Here is an 18,291-nt window from a genome sequence, read left to right on the forward strand (position 1 = left end):
ACAACAAAAAAAGGCTATTCCCTTACTAACCACAGTACAGTTATCAAATTCAGGAAATTTAACATTTCATGTTGATAGAGTATATTTATGTAAACCGCAGCCCATATCCCAGTTTTGCCAGTCGTCGCAATGAAGCCTTTACAGCAATGCTCTTTCCTGGCACTGGTTCCGTCCAGATTTGGAGTTTGCATTTAGGCATCATGCCTCTTTCATCCCCTTTCCTCTGGAACATTTCCTCAGCCTTTCTTTGTCTATCAAGACATTAACATTTTTTAAAGAATACAGGCCATTTATTTTATAGAATGTCCCTCAGTTTGGATGTGTCTGATATTTCCTCGTAATTCATCTCAGGTAATGTGTTTGGGGCAGGACTAAGCTGCCGTGTCCTTCTCGGGGTATCCCAGTTGGAGGCATATGGTGTCTATTGCCCCTCATTGGAAACATTCATTCTGACCACTTGGCTAACGTGCTGTCCGATTTCTCTCCTGTGCAGTTATTTCATGTTGTACTTAATAATTCGTACAGAGATACTTTGAGATAATGCAAGTGTCTGATTCCTCATCAGACCTTCCCCTCTTCCCTGCCTCCTGAAGTACTTAATGACCTTCTCTGAGTTGTTGCATAGAGTTTTGGGTTTTTCAAAATATTTGGAAAATATTTAGAGAAGCAAGCACACAGTCATTTCATAAATATTTGGCAGAACTGCTGGTACTGAGCAGAGCTAAGGCAACCTCAGAATCCCTCAGGGAGGAGACCTCAGGTCGGGGTCTGGGAGGCAGTTCAGTCATGGGAGGAGCAGGCTCAGTATGTGGAGAGCTGGCTGTCCTCCCCCCCGGGATGCCCTCTCCGGAGCCAGAGACATCAACACACAGCTGCTTCTCTCTGACTCTCAAAACTGTGAAACCTCAGCTAGGCACACTTTTGTGCAAAAGGACAAATAAAAAGGCAGGAGGGCTTCCCTGGTGGCGCAGTGGTTGAGAGTCCGCCTGCCGATGCAGGGGACACGGGTTCGTGCCCTGGTCCGGGAGGATCCCACATGCCGCGGAGCGGCTGGGCCCGTGAGCCATGGCCGCTGAGCCTGCGTGTCCGGAGCCTGTGCTCTGCAATGGGAGAGGCCACAACAGTGAGAGGCCTGCATACCGCAAAAAAAAAAAAAAAAGGCAGGAAAAGAAGCACATATCAGGACTTCCTGGGGAAAAAAAATCTAATTTCAGGATATAGTGGGGGTTTGTATATTTTGCCCAATCCCCTCTGTCCACCTTTTTTTTAAAAAAAATAAATTTATTTATTTTTGGCTGCATTGGGTCTTCGTTGCTGCGCGCGGGCTTTCTCTAGTTGCGGCGAGTGGGGGCTACTCTTCGTTGCAGTGCGCAGGCTTCTCATTGCGGTGGCTTCTCTTGTTGCGGAGCACGGGCTCTAGGCGCACGGGCTTCAGTAGTTGTGGCTCTCGGGCTCTAGAGCGCAGGCTCAGTAGTTGTGGCACATGGGCTTAGTTGCTCCGCGGCATGTAGGATCTTCCCGGACCAGGGCTCAAACTCTTGTCCCCTGCATTGGCAGGTGGATTCCTGACCACTGCGCCACTGGGGAAGTCCTCTCTACTGTTTTTGTGCTCAAAGTATTTTTTGTTGAGGATAACGTTCAAAAGTTGTTCCTGTACATAGCATGGTATGAACCCAGATACATCCATTTCAGAAAAATCTTCAACAACAACAATTCTTTTAAAAAGGAGGTTTTCAAGTTTCATTTTCCAGTCACGAAAAAGTTTTTAAAAGCAGAACATACTGTTCTCTAGGACCCCAGTTAATCCAGATTTTGTTGCTTGTATAAAGTATTCATTTCCCTGAATGTTTTGCTGAATTTCATGAAGTATTGTCGTAGAACCTCAGGTTTTTTCAAAAGCCCTGTGTACCTGTGAATCCTTTTGCTTTGGAGACATAAAACTGCTTTGTCTTTTCAGGTTAACTCTGAAGGATGTTGAAAATACTTTGCCCACTCTTTTTTTATTGAAGTATAGTTGATTTACAATATTGTATTAGTTTCAGGTGTACAGCAAAGGGATTCAGGGTTGTTTTTTTTTTTTGGATTATTTTCCAGTATACGTTATTACAAGACATTGAGTATAGTTCCCTGTGTTATACAGTAACTCCTTGTTGCTCACCTGTTTTATATACAGTAGTTTGTACCTGTTAATCCCGTACTCCTAATTTTCCCTCCCACCTTTGCCCACTCTTCTTGTCTCTCTTCCTCCCCTTTAGGAGTTAAAACAGGCACCACCCAGGCCAATGGTCAGATCCCCCAGGCAGCACATTCTATGAGTACTGTTCTCGGAGAAGCCCAGAGACAGGTTGAAACAACTAAGGTAAGACCCACTTCTATCAGACTGTCACCTGTAAGCCCATATCCTAAACCATTAGCAGTATTCTAATTGTTCTTTTAAAAAGAGAAAATAGAGTTCCAACAATTCAAAAGTCACTGTAATTTCATTTAGATAATTGCTTCATATATATATATATTTATCTCAAAGTTACATAGGCTAGGATGGAAAATTAAAACCAACTATCACAGCTTCGGGGAAATGTAAGAATTTTTTTTAATGCCCAGGATTGGTAACTATTTTTAGTTTAGCTACATTTATTTTGACTGAAGCAATTTTTTTGTTTGTTTGTTTAGTCAAGTGGTTTTAGCACTCTCTGAAAGTGGCATTTGCATTTTAAGCCCTTGGGATTTTTACTTATTTTTTCTGAATAAATTAGAGCAACATGTTAGTCAGAAGCCCTTTGTTAAATGCTATCTGGATCCCAAACCAGATTAGAAGAGTACTGACAGGGTCCCACTATAAAAGATTCATTATTGTATTTTTCTGTTAACGTTCTACATATGTCCTCAGGGTGACAGAGAAGAAAACGCATTTTAAAATAATTTCCAAATTGGTGTAACATTCTCCGTAACTTTTTTTTTTAGTAGAGATTAATGAAGATTCATTTAAATCTATCTAAAAATTATAGCCAAAAGTTATAATTTAGTTATTAGTCCAATTGGTAATGACTTAATTGACTATACAAGTTCCACTGAATATTTCCCATGTATGATTCAAACCAGTCTTAAATGTGTTTCAGTAGTTTTCCACCTCATTCTCCCCTTTCATTTTGTCCATCAGCCAGTGGTGGGAACAGTTAAATCCTGTATTTATCGAGCTTCTTATAATTTTTGAAAACCACAATAGACCATTAAAAGGTGTGTTTCTCTAATATTCTTGTTAGCTTCTCAAGTCTGACAATCTCATCTTGCAGTGTACTTTCAGCGATTATTATTTTCATGGTTTTTGTAATGCCAACTGAAGAAAAACATTTTTAAATGCTGAAAGCAATAAAAGGATCCCAGAATAGAAATCACTTAACTATGCGTGAACACTAATTCCCAAACTGCCTGTTCAGAATTTTTTAAAAAATACAGCACCAGTTAATTTCTTATGCTAAGCAGTTGAACTAAATAAAATAAACTCAATCATAAGGGCACTTTGTTAGGGGGAAAAAAAATTTCTAATCTCCAGTGGCAAGAGGTTATTAAGCAAAGAAAGAAATAAAATGAAAGCCTGATAAAATGTAAATTGCAATGATAATTATCACTAAAACAGAGGGATTCAGTTCAGCTGCCTGAAACTCCTGGGGGAAGTTGCATTATATAAATATGAGGTGAGCTAGCTCAGGAACAACCTGGAGTCTCAGGACTGAGGGACTGAGCCTCCCCCTCGGGGGCAGATGCTTCCTAAATCCGGAGACTCACCTGTCCGGGAACTGTCATGTCCACGTGGCCGTGTGGTCAAGAATAAATGCTGTTGTCGCTTTGTTGAAGGACAAGAAGTCCGGCCTCGGCAGCCACGACCCCGGAGCGCCCAGGTCCAGCCTGCCTCCGCCCCCTCCCGTGCGACGGTCCTCGGAAGTCGGCTGCGGCAGCCCAGGGACGCCCTCCAAGGTCAAGGGCGCGGCCGCCGGCTTCCCCGCGCCGCCCCACGACCTCCTGCCGCCGCCCCCGCCGCCGCCGCCCCTGGAGGACGACGAGCTCCCTCCGCCGCCCCCCGACTTTAGCGACGCGCCCCCGGACTTCGTGCCTCCTCCACCGCCGCCGTCGTTTGCGGGCGACGCGGGGTCCTCGCTGCCGCCGCCCCCGCCCCCGCCCGCCCTCGCCCCGGAAGCCGCGAAGCCGACCCCCGTGGTGGTCAAAAGGCCGCCAGCTCCCCCCAAGAGGCAGGCGAACCCGGGACCACCGGGCGGGGGAGGCGGGGAGCAGGATTTCATGTCGGATCTCATGAAAGCTTTGCAAAAGAAGAGAAGCAACATGCCCTAAGGGAAGCCTAGAAGTATCTTTGGGTGATGGGTGTAATCACTGCTAACCTCAATTGCATTTTTGCTACTTTGTTTCCGTGACATCTTGTTCATTTTAGATACAATATTGAAGTATTCAGACTAGAAATGCAAATAGGAAACGTCTCCCTGTTTCTCAAGTACATTCATAATCCTTAACACAGAATTTAGAATATCTGCCTGAATGTACATATCTTTCCTGTGTATTTCCACTTCAATGGATTTTATCTTCCCTTCCAAGTTAAGTAAAATGATGTTTTATGTTCATTTATTTTATTATGTTATGAAGCATCAAATTAATAAAAGTTAAAATTTTTTTCCTTAAGATGGTATTTCTAGAAATATCAGTATAAATCTAGTGCAATATCAATTCTATTTTATAATATACTTGACCTTTTAAAAATCCTAGGCCTTCTAAAGTCTTGTTGATCTTCGACATATTTTCCATCTCCATCTCAGTGATCTCCAGAACTTTCAGGAAAATCGAAAGAAGAAAAAGAAAAAACCAGGAGAGGTAGAGTGAATTTAGTTTCTTTGAGACTCATTGCTTGATTGATTGGAGTCTTGGACATACCCTAGTTTGGTTTTGGTTTTCTAATGGTTGAATAACATAGTAATTGGGGGAAAAAATAGTGTTTTACATAGTTTTTGGATTCTGTTATTATAATGCTATAAGTTGCTATAAATAAAAATTTAGAGACAGGAAAAGGCAATCAAATTATATTCTTCAACCAGGAATGTTTTCCCTCAGATAAATTTAATGCTTAATTTTAACAACCAGTTTATCTTAAGTTCCTATTACCCTTATCTTCTCTTTCTAATTGGCTTCTGAGAGTCCTTTTAGATTTTCTTAGTTTTATTTCCATGATTCTGTTTTTTTTTTTTTTTTTTAATGTAAAACACCTCAAAATCTTCTTAAAGTGGGTAGAAAATAATAGCTAATGTGTTGGACTTCCCGGGCGGTCCAGTGATTAAGACTCCGCGCCAGTGATTAAGACTCCGCGCGAACTAAGATCCCACATGCTGGGCGGCGTGGCCAAAAATAGTAATAATAACTAATGTGTTATTTTCTACTTAAGGAAGATAATTAATCTTATGTTTTAATATTTGGAAAAAAGTGAGCTCTAAATTGACACTTAAAACAACAATGAAAAAGCAAATTCACATTTTAAAACCAAAATATTTAGTAATTAAAACTGGTAAGGTGCACTAAATTTTTCCTGAGCACTGGGACCCATCACTATGGAAAAGGAGGGCTCAGAGAGTAGGACCTAGGGGACTGGGGAAGGGAAAGAGAGAGATGTGGTTGTTATGGGCTTCACAGATGACCCCCAAACCATCAATTCAAACATATTCCTAACTTAACAGAGAAGAAATGAGGCCTGAAGATGTGCTTAACCTACATCTCACAGAGCTGGGTCACCGCCTGAGTCTCCTAACTTCTATCCATACTGTACATTTACTTTATGGGGAAAAATGATAAAAATTCAAACATTAAAACGTTTGTGAGTTTTAGCATTAGATAATATATATTTTAGAAAAGCTATGGAAAAGAATTAACTGATTTTGTGGTCAAAATATTGATATAATTTTGGTGGACTGAAAGGTTGAATGCACTGTCTCTCTCCATCCCTGCGCCTTTATTACAGGATATAAAAGAAAACATTAGGAAATAGATGGTCCAGATGGTCCTTGCTTTGCAGAGTTCAACATGCACAAGTTTCAATTACCACAATTTAGTTAAATAACGCCAGTCCCCAACATGGTTCACATTTGCTGCCATGCTATTTTAACTAGTAATTAGTTTTAACTAGTAGTTAGTAATTATGCAAAGTACAAACATTGCTATTAGCTCTTCAATCCACAAATCACTACATAAATAACAGATACATATCATGAACAGTGACCAGTCACATCCCTTCTTTCAACACCATTAGGGATTGATCAATTGATCACTGCATATTTGTTATTCAGTTTATGCACAGACAGAAAAGTGTCTTAAGGTGATATGGTATTGTATGTATGTGTCTTAAGTTATTAACGTTTAGAGATACAGAAATATTCATAGATTAAATGAAACTATGTCTGGGAATGTCTTTAAAATACTTGGGGATATATAAATTATACTTCAATTAAAACAATAACTAGGAACAAGGGGGAGGTGTGTAGGGGTGTACATGAAGCAAGATTATCATGCATTGATACTTAGTAAGCTGGTTGAATGGTAAATCAGGTTCATTAAACGATTCTTTTATTTTGGTAAATGAAAATTACTATAACAGACAAAAAAGCTTGAGGAGTACAATTAAATTATATTTTTATTTGATGTGCCCCAAATTGCTGGATACATGGTATTAGATGAAAACTTACAAATTCATTAAAAGATTTGTTATAAGATTTTTTAGTTATTGAGAATAACTCAGGTAGTTATTATTCATTAAATTGATTGATTAAAACAAAAATGACCACAAACATGTTCCAGAGAATAGGTCCACTTTATTTGGTTAAAAAATGTTTTTATATATAACCATTATTATGAAATACAGGATTGTCAAGAAAATGTAGGTGGTCATTAAGAATTTGTCAAATAGATTATTCTATGCTGGGTTCGGTGATAGAAGTATCCCTTAATTGATTTTCCCCAAATTAAGATGAGCAGCTAACCCTGAGATCTTTGGCCCAGGAAGGAGTAGGTGAGGAATAGCCTGCTGTCTCAGCTGCAGAATGCTTCTGGAAAGGACGGCGAAGAACTTGCTGGAGGAGATGGACCTGGTAAACAATTTAAAGTAGATATAGATTCTCTTAATCAGGACCCTTACTAATTTTCTAAATTTCTGAAACGACAAGGTAAATTTTAAATGTGCATGAAAATGTTTAAACATTTTATGTTTCATTAAAACTTCAACTATAGCTGTTACTTAAAATTTCTATTATTCCAGAGAAAGTTCCTTAAGTAGTAGTTTTTTGCGGAAACAGGAGAGTGAATATGTACATCATCACAAAGAATACATATATTTCCCGATCATTTCTAAATTCCTTCACAGCATTAAGAGAATTATAATTTTCTAAAATATTTATAAAAATAAAAGGATGTCAATGATTTACACTCTTTCCAAATCAAGGGCATGGATTCCAACTCATACTGCTTCATTTGCAATTTTGTCCCACGGTATAAACTGAGGGATCAACAAACACACCTCTTTCAGCAATAATTCTAGGATCAAAATGTATATTTTCATCCAGTTATAAAAATAATTAAGTCGTGGGGATGTAATGTACAGCATGGTGACTATAGTTAATAATACTGTATGTATATTTGAAAGTTGCTAAGAGAATAGATCTCAGAAGTTCTCATCACAAGAAAAAAAAATTGTAGCTGTGTATGATGACATGTTAACTAGACTCACTGTGATGAGCATTTCACAAGATATACAAATATCAAATCATTATGTTGTAGACCTGAAGTTAACAAAATGTTATATTTCAACTATACCTCCATTTAAAAAGTATATATAATAAATATTATACCTATCTTATCTTACCTACTAGTTTAAAAGCTCCCTGAATAGATTTTTATACTTCTCCACAGCAACTCGCAGAGGGTGAATTCTCAAGAAATGTTTGATGCAGGAATGTAAACACAAGGTGTATGTGTAAAGAGTTATAGGTCTAAAAGTTTAACAAGATCTTTTTCTTTTCCTGCATGAGAATTTAACCCTTAGTTAACTTTCTGGATCTGTTCCCCTGGTAACCTGATAAGGTGGTATATGTATGTCCACTGTATCACCATACAACACGGCTTATGACTGACAAATAGCATTTGTCCTGGGAGAACTGTAAACACCTGATAGAATGTGTTGGACTTTCTTTGGTGTAGGGACTCACGGTATAAGGCAGGTCTATTGTGGGGATGTTGGAAACTATGCCCATGGAGCTGTTAGAAGAGATACTGGTTTCTGTAGAACATGCAGCTTTTCAGCCAGGGCTGCCCTGCATCTTCCCAGTGTGGATCGTGTCCCCCTGCACCTGAGCTTTACCGCTGTACCTCCCTGCCTGCGTGGATGCTTCAACAACTCCTGCAAAGGAGGAACCTAATGGTGCCCTGCTGGTAAGCTATGTTTCTGTCCTGTATCTTTCTGAATTAAGGGGGGACAAAAGCAGCCTGTAATAGTCTTATGAATCTGAACGTTTACTTGGACCTAGGAAGACACCTCCCCACCCAAGGTGGGCACTGCATCCTTACTCAAATATAGTTTTGAGGGAAGGGAGAAAACAGGGAGGGAACAAAAGAGAGGGAAGGAAGGTGAAACAAGGTAACAAAAACATCCTATTAAACACTGTTTAGTTTCCCCAGCTTAGACTAATTTATCTAAAGATAAATACTCAGTTAGCTTCCTTCTCTTTGTTTTTCCTTAATACCCTAAAAAGATTACACTTAAAAATATTTTATTTTCTAAAATGAAAACCTAGATTTGTCAGGCTAATTAAACTACTGAAATGTAAAGTTAATGCAAGTTCCAAATTAGAAATAGCAAGAACAGTTTCTCTGTTGTGCCCACTCTGATCAGTTGGTAGTGACTACACAGCATGCTGTGATGAGAAGGATCCTAAGGCTGTGACCCATTTGAGAGAGAAAGGGGGCCGCGATCATTAATAATGTCTGTTCCAGTGCAGGACAAAAGAGTGACAGCAAGAGTGCTGGGGGCTATTCCTCTTCTAAGAAATACACTGTGTGCAATGCATTTTTAAACAATTAACTAGGAAATATTTGAGGCATAGAAGAAGGTATGCAGAGTAATATGACAAATACCTGTGTATCCTCCACTCAGCTTCAGAAATAAAATGCTTCCAATATGGCTGAAGCCTTGAATATCCTTCCCTAACTCGAATTTCTTCCTTACTGCAAATCAATCACTGTCCAAAGATGCTATCATCTTTATTCATTTTGTTACTTTTATTATATATGCATATATCCCTAAAGACATGATTTTACATGTTTAGATTAAATTGGGGTGGTAACACATTGTATGTATTCCTTTGCCACTTGCTTGTTTTGCCAAACATTATATGTGAGATTCATACAAGCTGATGTGTATAGATCCAGTGCATTCATCTTCCCGGATGTCAAGATTTCATTTCATAGACCCAGGTTGCTAGTGCCATAGATGCCTGGTAGATGCAAAAGCTAATTCCCTCTGGAGAGATGCACCCTCAAATCGGCTTCACTGGATTTCTGAGGTTGAAATCCAAAATCCCTAAACATAAACAATGACTAGCAGAACCAGACCCTCAGAAGTTCAATTAATGTAGATATGATATCAAATGAATATTTAAAACTTTAAACACATTAAAGAATAAATTTTGAAATACGAGAAAATGATTCACTGATTAAAAAAAAAGAGAGACCAGGTAGTGAGAAGCTGGGAAGCTGGTGCTGGCAAAGGTATGGTTTAGCATATCTGCAAACAAAATCAGGGTGTTTAAAGTATGATACATTTTTTTGCGGTACGCGGGCCTCTCACTGCTGTGGCCTCTCCCACTGTGGAGCACAGGCTCCGGACGCGCAGGCCCAGCGGCCACGGCTCACGGGCCCAGCCACTCCGCGGCACACGGGATCCTCCCGGACCGGGGCTCGGCAGGCGGACTCTCAACCACTGCACCACCAGGGAAGCCCGTAAAGTATGATACATTTTAAATTCATAAAAATAAGCCCAGAAGAGTCAATCAACTTACCTCTGAAAAATCGTTCCTTTCTGCTTTTTGCACTGCGGATTCCACCATCCAGTTCTTCAGCACGTATCTAGGATTAACAGCTTAAATAAGAGGGGAAAGTTCATCATGGAACAATAATTACTACGTCGACACAGGCCATGTGAAATTACCACTGAAATGACATAACCTTTAAGAACTTTGCCGGGAGGCTCAAATGAGAAGAATGATTAGCATCAGTCATTCTGATTGTTGATAAACAATATACAGTATTTATCACCTTATGGTACAGGAAAAATGGTTTTTTCACATCATGAGCAATATTATGTTTTATTTTTCTTTTCAGTGTTTCATCATTAATTTGGTTTTCACCATATTCAGTTCACTAAGCATTTTATAAAGCTGGGAGAAAGTAGAAGATTCATCCTGTAGCCCAAATGAAGGGAGGAAAAAAGTTGCTGCTTTTAACATCTTCAAACACAGAATTCAGGTCTGACTCAGTAGGACTGCTTAATGCTGTTGTTGCCAAGAGCAAATAGGAAAGGTTACATGCAGGCAAAACTCTTTGTAAATTTATATTTTTTATAGTAACCATGCATTTTTTCATACTAAAAAGTATTATAGGGACTTCCCCGGTGGCACAATGGATAAGAATCCACCTGCCAATGCAGAGGACATGGGTTCAATGCCTGGTCTGGGAAGATCCCACATGCCACGGAACAACCAAGCCCATGTGCCACAACTACTGAGCCTGCGCTCTACAGCCTGCGAGCCACAACTACTGAGCCCATGTGCCACAACTACTGAAGCCTGCATGCCTAGAGCCCGTGCTCTGCAACGAGAGAAGCCACCGCAAGAAGCAGCCCACACACTGCAACAAAGAGTAGCCCCTGTTCACCACAACTAGAGAAAGCCTGTGCACAGCAACGAAAAACCAACACAGCCAAAAATAAATAAAATTAAATCTTAAAAAAAGAAGTATTATAATAATGGCACATTCCAGAAATTATGTTTTTATTTGAGATGAGACTTTTCCAAGATAATTTATCAACTAGGTGGAAAGGAGGGGATGTTTATCCTCACTGGCCTGAAAGAAATTCCGAGAGGACTCCAGAAATCACTGTTTTGTGATTCTCAACAACATTTTTCTGAGTTACTTGAATGGAGGGAACATACAAATTCCACTTTGACTTGGTTTTAAAGAGCTGCCAAGACATGACAGATAATCTAAAATACAAGTGCCCTGTGACCCAGTAATTCTACTTCTCTAGGAATATAGTCTATGGGAACAAATTTAAACATTAAAAAGCATTATTTATATTAAGGAAAACTAGAAACAACTTAAACGCCTATTAATAGGGGACTGGTTAAGTGAAACATTACATACCCTTTCAAAGATATATTATGCAGTCATTAAAAATGTTACATTATAAAGAATGAAGTAGTCAGGGGAAATGTTTATTTTTAGTGAAAAATGAAGGATCTAAAATTATACCATAATATGATTACTACTACATTTTCTCCTAATCAATACACACAGAAAAAGAGAGACTAGAAGTGTCAATAAACGCATGGAAAAGTGAATAGCAACTGTGGTTGAGTGATGGGAATCTTTTTATTCTTTCTACAAGTTTGCATCTTCCAAATTGTAAAGAATTCATGCAGAACTCTTTTAAAATAAAAACACATATACACAATAAATATATATAATCCTTAGACGAAAAGGAAACTGACATGCAAGGGAAATTGTGGAAGCAGTCGACTTAGGCAGAGGGAGAGTGGAGTCACCCAATTAAAAGTTTAACAAACTTCACCAACACTTTATAGAAACCTGGCAACGAAATACTGTTAAAATATGCTGGGACTTGTAGCTGCAAGCAGAAGTACTTTGGATCAAATTATGTGTTGATATATACAAACTACCTGAAATCAGAAAATTGTAGATCTGTTCATAGGATTCTTTGAGGTTATCTAATTCTGTACATTTTTTTTATCTCGTCTGGAACTTTTTCCCATTGCTCATTGTGAAAATTAATTTTTCCTTTCCTTGAGAGTACACTGTTCAGCATTTATTATTTCTCTAAAATAATTCAAAGCTTCAGCCTTGAATTCACTAAATGTCTTTCATTTTACCATCTCATCCATCCTGTCATAACCAAACAAATCCAAATCCTAAAGACAGCCACGACGTTTTCTTCTCTCAATTTCTTTTTTCTCTTAATTGCTGATATAGTCCATATTGAGCTGGCCTATAAATTCTGTATGATTGCACCAATGAACATAAGTGGCTGGCAGCTAAATCCATGCTAAGCCCCAAAGACTGATTACTCACTTCGTTGTAAAAACTCAGCTTGCTTTTATTTCTACAATAGTGTCCTGAGTCAAGAAGCAGTCTCATCCTCTAACTTAACATGGAATAATTAGCATCATTCTTATTTCATCAAATGATCAGCCGCCCTGATGACACACACTAGCTCTCCACACCAGTCCTAAGTAAGGTAAGAGTACTCCAGGACTTGAGTACTTCTGTCTTAACTTCTTTGATCTTCTTAGAACCCACGTTGCAAAAAGGACTAACTTCCTTTTTTTTTCTTCTCCAAGCCAAGTGTAAAGTCACATGGTAAACTGAAAGCAGTATATAAAGGTGATTTATTTTTAGCACTACCATTTACTAGGTGTATATTATGGCCCAGGCACTGTAACAAGATAACTTACATATATTATTGCTCATCGTTACAACATCCCTGCAAAATATGCCCATTTTATAATAGCTAAGGGCCTTGAAAATTGGAAAGTTAAATATCTTTCATATTATACAGCAAAAAAGTGGCAAGATGAGGTTCATCTGTCAGATTCCAAAACTCACGTTCTTTCCACCATAAACCACACCACCTTCCTTGTCTCTCCACCATCTTTTAAGGCCATATTATTTTAACATCAATATGCAAACTTATTGAAAGCAGGGCTATCATAATCAAGTTAAAAGTCATCTGAAATTAGAAAGGCTCATATATGACACTTCAACTCAACTAAAATACACTCATCTAGAGCTTTTGTAGTTAAAAACAAAACAACAAATCCAGTTCCCTCAAGTAATTACTTCCAGTTTTCCAGGTTTTGAAAACTGGGAGTAATTACTTCCAGTAATTACTTCCTGTTGCTTTTATGTAATAATCCTTCAAGCTGAAAAAATCAAAAGGATTACCTACTTGTCATTCTTTTTCTTCTTTCAGAATCTGAATCATTCATGTTACTAAAAATGAACAGAACAAAGAACAGAATTAATCACTGTCTCCCCAAATCATATCGTTTTTCCAAAAGGGTGAGAATTATTTCACAAGACAAATATTGAAAAAAAAATTTTAAATCACATTGAATCAGTGTCTGAAAGGAAGACAGAAAATCCTGTTTGATTAAACAATATATAAAATACTACCTTATTTCGTTATTTTAGATAATACCAAAATTTTTATTTTTACCAATTAAAAAAATACTTTTGTCTAAAAAAATATCTAAACTTGGGCTTCCCTGGTGGCGCAGTGGTTGAGAGTCCGCCTGCCGATGCAGGGGACACGGGTTCGTGCCCCGGTCCGGGAGGATCCCACATGCCGTGGAGCGGCTGGGCCCATGAGCCATGGCCGCTGAGCCTGCGCGTCCGGAGCCTGTGCTCCACAACGGGAGAGGCCACAACAGTGAGAGGCCCGCGTACAGAAAAAAAAAAAAAAAAAAAAATCGAAACTCTCTGGCACCTCTCTTTCCTTATCTTAAAACATAGTTTTCTGAAAATAATTTAACTTGTTCTTCATTACTCAGGGTCATCTTTACGAATAGCCCTCAGCTGCCATTAAACTGTGACAGGCTATTTGCTCCTGCGCATCCTGTGGTTTTCCTGTCTCTCCCTTCAGCCACCACTACCTACAATTTCTTTACTCTTTCATGTTTGTTGCTTCCGATTCATTGTGACAGTTAACGAAGCAAAGTAACTTCTGACGATTGTATGAGATGTGACAATTTATAGACACTGGATGAAAGCCTGGGGAGCTCTCTCTCCAGAGCTTCAAGGCTTGGGAGACTTGGGCTCAGGACACAGGGGAATGGCATTATCAAAGCTGAGGTGAACAGAAGGGTGCTCTCTGCGTGGGTGAGATGTTACCAGACACTCCTCAGCCAGAGCAGACTTCCCGGGAATAAAAAGGGAATGTTGAAAAATGGAAAGGAAGTGAGGAATCTGATGGGTTGACGATGCTAAAGTAATACATTACATGCTTTCTCAAGAAGTGATTAGGTTACCTTACCTCTTCAGTCTCAAAAGGTACTGGGACACCCAGGCAGGAAAGAGTTTGTGCTTTGAGATCGTTTTCAGTGCCCAGAATTGCTAGAAGAAAATACAGTAATAGACTGCTTATTAATATTTGTTCACTTTATTTTAACTTCATGTCCCTTAAATTATGTATTTAACAATAATTTATAACATCCAGATTTCTCTTAAGGTTCTCTATTTCAAGTGGAAGTAGTACTAAAAAGGAATAATGTTTTCCTTTTCTTTACATAACTTTCAACTCAAATTCTAATTCATGGAGATACATGTAATGGCATGATTTAAGAGAAATAAAAAATATACATAGTTCTTATAAATAGACATTACATGTGAATACTTACATTATCAAAACCCTTCCTTTAAACAGGGAAAACTCACGTAATATATAATTTACTTAAAAAATTTAATTTGTAACTGTTTTATTTAGTTATCTATTAATTCATTTAACGTATATTTATGGAATGTCAACTGTGTGCTAGGAACTATGTTAGTTGGGAAGGATAAAAAAATTAATAAGACATAATTACTGCTTTTAAAAAGGAAAGTGTGTAAACAAATAAGTCAATGCCATTTTAGAAGTGTTATAGAAATATACATAAAGGCTAAGGGAACACGAATAAGCTATTAGCTCTAGTTAAGAGTTAGGGAGTTAAAAAGGTCTGAAATTCAGAAGACACAGAAATTAACTATTAAAATGATTAAAAGTGTAATGATCTCCCTCAAATTTTCCCAACACTCAGTAATTTAAATATTAACATCTGTCAAGAACTCGTTCAAATCACTTTAACATTACTATGTCTCAGTTAATGTTAAATGTTAAATCTCACATTAAATGATAATTAGTTCTGATAGTTCATTAATAATTTTTAAATTATATCAGAGATGCTTATTGGTTAACGTTTTGCTGGATTTCTTGCTGAATAGGTAGACATTCTTTTATTCAAATCACTCCTAAAACTGTAATTTATGGCAATTACATACCTGTGAGAACTATACACAAATAGTTTTTATATATAAATAATTTTTTTAGTTAACACAGAAGTCATGAAATATAATGAAGAAATTGAAATTTTAAAAAATATGCCTAGATTTTCATCTGAAAAATAATAAAAACAATGCAATATAAAAGACTTACACCTTATAAACAGAGCTATGTTTCTAAAAATCTATAATAAGTGGGAGTCTTCTGGTTAATACCCATATTATTCCATAAATGTAGCAGATCAGTATTGAAAAAAAAGGCAACACCTTTCTTAAAACTGAATTAAGAAGAACCATTTTGGTAACAGCTTGGCAGTTTCTTAAAAAATTAAACATAAATTTGCTAAACAATCCAGCAATTCCACTCCTAGTATCTACCCAAGAGAAATGAAAATATGTTCACACAAAAACCAGTACATGAATGTTCATAGTAGTATTTATTCGCAATAGCCAAAAAGTGGGAATGACCCAAATGTCTGTCAACTAGTAACTGGATAAACAAAATGTGGTCCATCCATACAAGGGAGTAATAAAGAGGAAATAATATTTTAAGACGTACTTAAAAGATCTTAAAAATAATAAAGAGGAAAGAACCACTGATACAGGTTACAACATGGGTGAACCTCAAAAATATGCTAAGCGAAGAAGCCAGACACAAAAGACCACATACCATATGATTCCATTTACAGGGGAGGTCTAGAAAGGGCAAAGAGACAGAAAGTAGACTAGTAGTTGCTTGGGGATGGAAGTAGTAAAAAGGGATTGACTGCAAATGGGCAAAAAAGGATCTTTTCAGAGTGATGGAATTGTTCTAAAATTGAATTGTGGCAATAACTGCACAAATCTGTAAGTTATTTTAAAAATCATTGACTTCTACACTTAAAATGAGTAGAATTTTAGGGTATGTAAATTATGCCTCAACAAATCTGTTAAAGAAAACTGAGTTAAGAAAAAAGCCAAAAGTCACAAATTAATACCTGAGGAATGCTGAGCTCCTGTAACTGGCTTTGAGTGATCTCACTGAGCTGCCGAAATGTCATTGTAAAGTCAGCTTCTGTCTTTTCCATGAGCTAATGAAAATACTTACATTTAGCAACCTCAATTGTTGAAGAATGTACGGAATAGTCATTCAAATGTTAATCAGGAAAAAGAGATAAAATGATAAACTCACATGTAAGAGAAATGCAATTAAATCATCATCACCCTTGCTTTTTCCAAGTAATCCCAATTTGGCTTTGAACAATTCTCTAAATCTAAAAGAAGAAATGTCAATTTGATTTGTTGTTAAATTTCTCACTATTTTAAGAATTGCCCTCAAACCAAGCAGGATGCTTTAATATGTGTTAAAACAAACAAACAACAAACCTTGTATCATAAAGAATGGGATACCCCTCAAGAATCTGAGCAGCACTGAGGGAGAAAAAAGACAGCACCGTTAAACCTTGCTTAAATGTTAAAATTCTTGAATTACATTTTACATGAACAAAGTGAACCTTCTCATACATTAAATAGCATTTGATTACATACTACTGATTCTGATTTAGTGATTTAATTGTATATCATACCTTAGAGAAAATTGTCAATATAAATTTACTGTCTCAAAGATTTGGATACAGTACAGGTCAAATCAGGTAACTCCTGAAATATGACTATATACAATTAACTTATAGGATAAATGTTAATATGTCTTTATAATACCAAAAGAGTTATATAAATGGCTTTTTTTGGTGTATTTTATTTTATTTTAAATTTATTTATTTTACTTATTTATTTTTGGCTGCATTGGGTCTTCGTTGCTGCAAACCAGCTTTCTGTAGTTGTGACAGGCGGGGGCTACTCTACGTTGCAGTGCGCAGGCTTTTCATTGCGGTGGCTTATCTATTGCGGAGCATAGGCTCTAGGCGCGTGAGCTTCAGTCGTTGTGGCATGTGGGCTCTAGAGCGCAGGCTCAGTATTTGTGGCACACGGGCTTAGTTGCTTCACAGCATGTGGGATCTTCCCAGACCAGGGCTCAAACCCATGTCCCCGGCATTGGCAGGCGGATTCTTAACCACTGCGCTACGAGGGAAGCCCTGGCGTATTTTAAAAATTACCTTAGACCCAAAATAATGCATTACAGATACTTCACCCAATACAATAACATTTTATTTGCCTGAATGTATGAAAATAGTGAAATACTTCATAAAAATTTAAAAATTAAAGTTATTAACCTTAAACCCATTTTTAAACAAATTGTCTATTTCTTAACATTCTTAATGTATTTTAAATTATACAGATGCTCAACACACTCTGAAGCTCCACTCCCCTGACCTTCCTGACCTTATCTCCTATGACTCTTCCCCTTGCTTATTCTGCTACAGCTACCCTGGCCTTCATGCTGTTCCTTAAACACCCACACACACTCCTGCCTCAGGACCTTTGCACAGGCTATTCCCTTGCCTATAGCACTCTTCCCCCACATATCTCTGTGGCTGCTCCTGTTACTCCTTCAAGCCTCTGCTCAAATGCAGCCCCTGACAAGGCGTGTGAGCTGCAGTAGTGCCCAACCCTATACCAGCCCTCTGGGTGTAAACACTGCTGCTTCTCTTCTGCCTTCCAGATCTTGGCAATTTCTCTTGTGGCCAACCTAACCCGTGACCAAGCAGGGAAGGGCATTTTTCGACCAGTTTAGCTAAGTTGATACAGTATAAGGCCACTACATGTATATGGCTATATGATTAAGTCCTGGCCAGGGCGAAATAAGGGAAGTGATGTGTATAAATTCTGAAATGTGTCCTTCAATATTGAGGACTTGCCTCTTTGCTTCTCCATGCTCCTACCTAGAATATGGATGTGATAGATGGTCCCATCTCAGACCATGAGGGCCACAGACAATGGATGGTGGCATAGAAAGCTAAAAGCAGTCTGGGACTCAGACAACTG

General features: G+C 38.0%; 2 protein-coding genes across 5 annotated transcripts in view; one reads left to right on the plus strand and one right to left on the minus strand.

Annotated features, from left to right (window-relative positions):
* Positions 1-4,686, plus strand: part of APBB1IP (amyloid beta precursor protein binding family B member 1 interacting protein) — a 102,342-nt gene extending 97,656 nt beyond the window's left edge. For both annotated transcript variants that reach the window (XM_029236230.1, XM_029236231.1), the window contains 2 exons: positions 2,256-2,359; positions 3,853-4,686. In XM_029236230.1, the coding sequence (XP_029092063.1) occupies positions 2,256-2,359; positions 3,853-4,344 (596 nt within the window). In that variant the 3' untranslated portion in view covers positions 4,345-4,686. The remainder of the gene's footprint in view (positions 1-2,255; positions 2,360-3,852) is intronic.
* Positions 4,687-6,718: 2,032 nt separating this feature from the next.
* The window catches only part of LOC114903438 (protein adenylyltransferase SelO-like), a 28,206-nt gene continuing 16,633 nt past the window's right edge, over positions 6,719-18,291 (minus strand). Inside the window, exons 13-19 of one of the 3 annotated variants that reach the window (XM_029236232.1) lie at positions 16,735-16,779; positions 16,541-16,622; positions 16,347-16,439; positions 14,366-14,445; positions 13,280-13,323; positions 10,095-10,174; positions 6,719-7,130 (exon numbers count right to left, since the gene is read on the minus strand). In XM_029236232.1, the coding sequence (XP_029092065.1) occupies positions 7,008-7,130; positions 10,095-10,174; positions 13,280-13,323; positions 14,366-14,445; positions 16,347-16,439; positions 16,541-16,622; positions 16,735-16,779 (547 nt within the window). In that variant the 3' untranslated portion in view covers positions 6,719-7,007. Of the gene's footprint in view, positions 7,131-10,094; positions 10,175-13,275; positions 13,324-14,365; positions 14,446-16,346; positions 16,440-16,540; positions 16,623-16,734; positions 16,780-18,291 lie in introns of all 3 variants that reach the window. The other 2 variants (XM_029236233.1, XR_003795729.1) reach the window with 2 other exon arrangements.

This window comes from Monodon monoceros, unplaced genomic scaffold (genome assembly GCF_005190385.1).
Source record: "Monodon monoceros isolate NGI ecotype Baffin Bay Population unplaced genomic scaffold, NGI_Narwhal_1 Super_Scaffold_21, whole genome shotgun sequence".
Taxonomy (NCBI): Eukaryota; Metazoa; Chordata; class Mammalia; order Artiodactyla; family Monodontidae; genus Monodon; species Monodon monoceros.